Source organism: Mesitornis unicolor, unplaced genomic scaffold (assembly GCF_000695765.1).
Source record: "Mesitornis unicolor isolate BGI_N332 unplaced genomic scaffold, ASM69576v1 scaffold42766, whole genome shotgun sequence".
Taxonomy (NCBI): domain Eukaryota; kingdom Metazoa; phylum Chordata; class Aves; order Mesitornithiformes; family Mesitornithidae; genus Mesitornis; species Mesitornis unicolor.
In genome coordinates this window covers 1-249 of record NW_010193750.1, presented here as the reverse complement: position 1 = coordinate 249, position 249 = coordinate 1, and the positions used below count along the sequence as shown (strand labels likewise).

The window sequence follows — 249 nt, the reverse complement described above, 5'->3', positions numbered from 1 at the left end:
GGACGCGGAAGCGGGGCTGCGGGAAGGGCTGGCCCATGTCCAGGCGCTGGTGCGGGGCACCACCTACTCCTGCATCCTCCAGAAGTGGGGCGGGAAGCGGGAGGTGATGTACACGGCCTTCCGGGCGCTCGGAGACTCCGTGGACTACGTCCAGGTGGATGTATGGGATGAGTGGGTGGTGATAGGGCAGGGTGGGGGGATGCGGCAGGTCCCACCGTGGGGCGGTGGCAGGGAGCGGGGTGCCCCCAC

General features: G+C 69.9%; 1 protein-coding gene across 1 annotated transcript in view; it reads left to right on the top strand.

Annotated features, from left to right (window-relative positions):
• Positions 1 to 160, top strand: part of LOC104543063 (hyaluronan synthase 3-like) — a gene marked incomplete at both ends in the record, with an annotated part of 537 nt that extends 377 nt beyond the window's left edge. The window contains one exon of the mRNA XM_010187567.1: positions 12 to 160. Coding sequence (XP_010185869.1) covers positions 12 to 160 — 149 coding nt within the window. The remainder of the gene's footprint in view (positions 1 to 11) is intronic.
• Between the last annotated feature and the right edge of the window lie 89 nt (positions 161 to 249).